The following is a 5,010-nucleotide window of genomic DNA, read 5'->3' on the forward strand; positions in this document are numbered from 1 at the left end:
CCATAAGAGTCACATCTCATCATTCTCAAATCCAAAATTAGACATAACCATAGAAACATTGTTTTCAATATACTTCTTAACATATGCAATGCATAAAGTCTATCCTTTCATCGATTATTGTTCTTGCACCCTTTCCTAAAAGCACACCATGATTCTTGTATATTTTTCCATGTCCTAGTAGTAAATTTAAGTAATTCTAGCCATACACAAATATGAAGCAAAAAATTTGTCCTTCATGCTTTTCTAATGTCAAGTGCTTCTTCTTTAATTATGATGAAGTAACCACATAAGTTGATTGAAGAATTTATGAAATTCTTTGAGGTAAATTTAAGGATTTGAAGATAGCTCTTTTATTTTCATTTTCCAAACTTGATTATTCTCCATAGGCTAGCCATCATTGTTATGGGGTATGACCACAACTTTGGGTTGCCATGTGATGATCGGTTCTATGGGTTGGATAAGTTTGGAAACGACTTTAGGGTGTGCTTCATCTTCAGGTTGAACATCACCACCATTGACCCCTTTATTGTGCATGGGAGCCTACATAGCATAGCAAAGAAGCTTGACGGATTTGAGTAGAGATTCCACATCATGGAGAAGAAGAGAGGAAGAGCTTGGAGGATTCACGCATGGCTTTTTGTGTAATTGCAAAGGAGAGAGCATATTTGTCACACTTAATAGGATGGAGTCTCTACAAGAGTTACTAGTTTTCAAGGTGCCCCCTACCCATGTATATATATAATATTTGAGGGGGAGGGAGGGGGGTACGCCTTTAACATTTTAGTTGGCATCATCAATGATGTTAGGGTAGGGGTTCTATTTTTTGAATGTGGCCTCTTTTTTTCTATGAGAAAAAGAAAAGATTTTATGGTTAGGTAAGGGCATGGGCACCACATTGTGGCGACCAATGCATAAACTTTAGCAAACTTGGTAACGGGTTACGAAGGCTTCGTTAGTGCTATTAAAAAGTGATTAGTGCTAGTTTAAAATGTATGTATTTAATGTTACAATTTAATATTTCTAAGCACGATGTGTGTGAATGTGACAACTTTACGTAACAATTTCTTTTTCAACATAAAATAACTTATTTTTTTGAAGCAAATATTTTGCTCCTTGCTTTATCTTAATATAATGTGTATGCACATTGTTTACTAAGGTGAACTGAGTAACGAGGACATTACATAGGTCATATGAACTCAAGGACTTATTTGAGGTGTTGAGATTGAAAACATCATCTCTCCTAAATCAACAATAGCATTGTATTGCTAGGTACATTAGACATGCCAAAATGAGTCCCCTTAATATGGCCTTATAGGGTAGTTTTAAGGCCAGCTACACACCAAGCGAGAGTTCCCATCCACCCTCAAAATTACATGGCACTTTCATTGAATTACGCACCAAGCATGTCCGCCCTTGGCGAAAAAGGTGATTTGGCATATTGGTTATTGAGATTGTCTTGAAATTGGTTGGCAGAGTTTCAACTCCTACTTGCTACATGTATTGGTTTTTTGAGAGAAAAATATTGTCTTCTTGTGCTATGGGCACGAACAATATTATGGGTGGGGGAGAACCCTCACTTAGAAGTGTACATCAAGCATGAACTAAGAAGCCCATTATACTATAGCACGTAGCCTTATGGACACTTTTTTTTGTGTGAACTTGTCCCTATGTGCAATTGGCCTAAGTTCAAAGTAGATGGAAACGAAATTGATGAATTTTACGCACATTATACCAACCAAAATGAGCTCGTGTCAATAGGGTAGTTTTGAGTACAAAGACAATGGAAATAAAGTTGCTCAAATTGACGCTCTATTTAAGAAACAAGATTGAGGCCTCATTTTGATTGGTTTCATTTTGTGAATAAGGTAGCATTGTGCAACATTTTAAGCCTTTAAACAAAGATTAGTGATGTGCCCTTTTTGTGGGGTTTTCCCTTGGCTTATCTTTCACTCAAAGATAGGGAGGACTTCAATTCAAGATAGGACTTGTAAAATACAATTGCCTTTTGGGTGAAGCCTTATAAGGCTTACTACTTGTAGTCCATGTGTTAGATAGCAATTGTGGAAAGTGTGGTTCATTGTTGCAAAAAGAACAATGGAGTGTTAGTAGAAGAAAGTAATATCGTTGATGTATTATGTGATATCAATGGTAGATAGGAATTAGCAAAAACATATCGTCCTCTTCACTTAGAGTTGAGATGGGACTTATGAACTTTGAACTTTAGCTTCCTTCTAACATCTTCTTATCTTCCATTCTAGCTCATCATCATTATGCTTGCTACTAGTTCTTGAATAATCATCACATGCTTGCTATTAGGAGGTTTAGGAAGATGGTAGCCCTAATAAACAAAGAAGGACTAGCAAACACAAGAGACATGCCTAGCTCAACAACTTTGTCTTCTCCACTTCAAGAACATCACTGTGTAAAATTCCATGATGCAATAAACAAAATCTGAGCAAATAATAAGGATTATACAACAAATTAGAGCAGAACTAATATTTATTTATTTGCAAACAAAGCATATAATGATGCTTGTGTCCATCCATGCACTTCCATAATGAAGCTCGGATGGCAATCAAGATAACTAGATGAAGACCTAAACAAGGAGCTATGGTGACTAGAGTACTCCTCATGAGAAAGGGAAAATTTAACGGGTGCAAGATTGGTGTCACAACACTCCGCTAGAAGCACAAGAAAAAACCCAAAAGATGGTAGGTAGATGTAAACCCTAACACATGAAGCCAATTTTGTGAAAGCGGAAAAGAAAACAAGAATAAAGACTAAAATACGTCGGATGGAAAAATGGAGTGAGAGGGTTTTTTAGGGTTCTTTGACCCTCGTCTTGTTTCCTCTTTACCCGAGGGTTGCAAGCAGGTGGTTTTCAGATTGCCGGCAATCCATCGGAGCAGCAGAGCAGCGCGGCTGTCTTCTATCGCTTGAGGTATGTGGTGCTTTCCCTCTCCCGTGCTCTGTGCAAATGCAGCCCTTCTCTGCGACATGCTTCCGTGTGATAGAACGGACGAGTTACGCCTAGATGTTTGTTGCCAAGGCGGGGATCCTACCATTGTGAGGCCTGCTATGCTTTTTGCGTTTCGATTTCGCAGGACAGAAACCTTTTTCCGTGTTGAAGCAAGCATGTTGGACTAGCCGTTTTTCCTTGGGTAGTTTTACAAGAGGCAGATTTCTGCATTGACACGAACATTTTGTATTTTCTTTTGTAGATATTACCATGGCGGTGGTGGATGCCATTGTCAATCCTGAAGTTAAGTTGTTCGGCCGCTGGAGTTTTGATGATGTTGAGGTGTGTTTGACATCTATCTATTTTGTAAATGGGCAGACTAGACTCAGTATCTCAAAAACATTCTAGTGGAGTAGATTTACATCATACATAGCCCCATTCAACTTCTCAGTTGTTTCCTATGAACAATGAACCAGATCCACGACATCTCTCTGGCTGATTACATTGCCGTGTCAGTGGACAAGCATGCTACATTTGTGCCACATACAGCAGGCCGTTACTCTGTGAAGCGCTTTCGAAAGGCTCAATGTCCAATTGTGGAAAGGTCAGAATATATATGTAATTTACTATGTCAAGCTTGCATTTTATAGGTATCAATTATCTGACGACAATGTTTTTGAGTGTCAGGTTGACAAACTCTCTCATGATGCATGGGCGTAATAATGGGAAGAAGTTAATGGCTGTGCGAATTGTCAAACATGCAATGGAAATTATCCACTTGCTTACAGACCAGAATCCTATTCAAGTGATTGTGGATGCTATCATCAACAGGTACTGGTCACCAATGATTTGCTTTGATTTCTGAGGCATGGCTTGCACAATAGTCAGTCATAGACGTTGGTCTTTGTATGATCATTGTAACTTTTTGATCATTTCTTGCCTGCTGACATTTTCTGTATAGTGGTCCCCGTGAGGATGCTACCCGTATTGGGTCAGCTGGTGTTGTGAGAAGACAGGCTGTGGATATCTCACCCCTGCGAAGAGTCAATCAAGCAATTTACTTGTTGACTACTGGGGCTCGTGAAAGTGCTTTCAGAAACATCAAGACCATTGCAGAATGTCTTGCTGATGAACTTATCAACGCAGCCAAAGGATCTTCAAATAGGTGAGCTACTTTTTTGTGTATAAGTATTTAGTTATATTTGTTCAAGGCTTGGTTTTAGTTGAATGCCACCTCAGGTCGCGGCTTTAGTCTTAAGTGTTAAGTTTTTTTGTGCTCTCCTGCAGTTATGCCATCAAGAAGAAGGATGAAATTGAGAGAGTTGCTAAGGCAAACCGTTAAGGCCTTGTGCTGTGGGTTGTTGATGCCAAGACAACCAGTTACCAATTTTGGTAGTTTTTGGCAGATGTAGGAGCTGCTCGTGATGGTTTTCTGTTATTAATCTCTGTGTAGGCTTTATATGGCCATATAATGGATACACAGTTGTGGAGTTTTCGGATTCGCATCATGAGTTACTTTTTTGCAGTTTCGTGGGCGTTTTTACCATTTCTTGCACTGACACTAATCTTGATTTGATAATTTTAGTGGGCTGATACTAGTAATTCTGATGAGTGTAACTTGTTAATATTTATGACAGTAGTCTTGTTTTTTCCATGCCAGTCCTTTTACTTCATTGTGACTGTTGGTTTTGGCATGTAGATTGCAAAGGTTTTGATAGTTTTTACTTTATTGATGGTGGGCCATTCTTCATTTTCCAGGTCACCTTACTGACTTGTAAATTTCTTAGGCCTTTCTTCAACTTGCCTTTCTAATTGAAACTGAGGTATCTTGGATAGTTTGTAATTCGATGTGCTGAGAAGTTGGTGAGAAATTCAACCTGCATCTTGTGGAGCCCTAAGTTACAGGCTTTATAGCGAGTCTTAATCTCCACCACTATCTAAGCGAGTCTTAAGCTCTGCTGCTATCTTAGCTAAAGGAGTCTACAGCATATGACATTCCATACATCCTTTTATAGCGTTTTACCAGAGAGATTGTGTAGACAATAAGCTCC

General features: G+C 38.8%; 1 protein-coding gene across 1 annotated transcript; it reads left to right on the forward strand.

The window, feature by feature from the left end:
• Positions 1-2,784: 2,784 nt before the first annotated feature.
• On the forward strand, positions 2,785-4,488 carry LOC148017056 (small ribosomal subunit protein uS7). Its single transcript, XM_087662649.1, has 6 exons — positions 2,785-2,941; positions 3,222-3,301; positions 3,436-3,563; positions 3,647-3,790; positions 3,921-4,124; positions 4,247-4,488. The coding sequence occupies exons 2-6, from the start codon at positions 3,230-3,232 to the stop codon at positions 4,299-4,301; spliced, it is 603 nt and encodes a 200-aa protein (XP_087518775.1). The 5' UTR covers positions 2,785-2,941; positions 3,222-3,229; the 3' UTR covers positions 4,302-4,488.
• Positions 4,489-5,010: the final 522 nt, after the last annotated feature.

This window comes from Lygodium microphyllum, chromosome 22, assembly GCF_053477565.2.
Source record: "Lygodium microphyllum isolate KBCC chromosome 22, Lygodium_microphyllum_v1.1.10, whole genome shotgun sequence".
Lineage (NCBI taxonomy): Eukaryota > Viridiplantae > Streptophyta > Polypodiopsida > Schizaeales > Lygodiaceae > Lygodium > Lygodium microphyllum.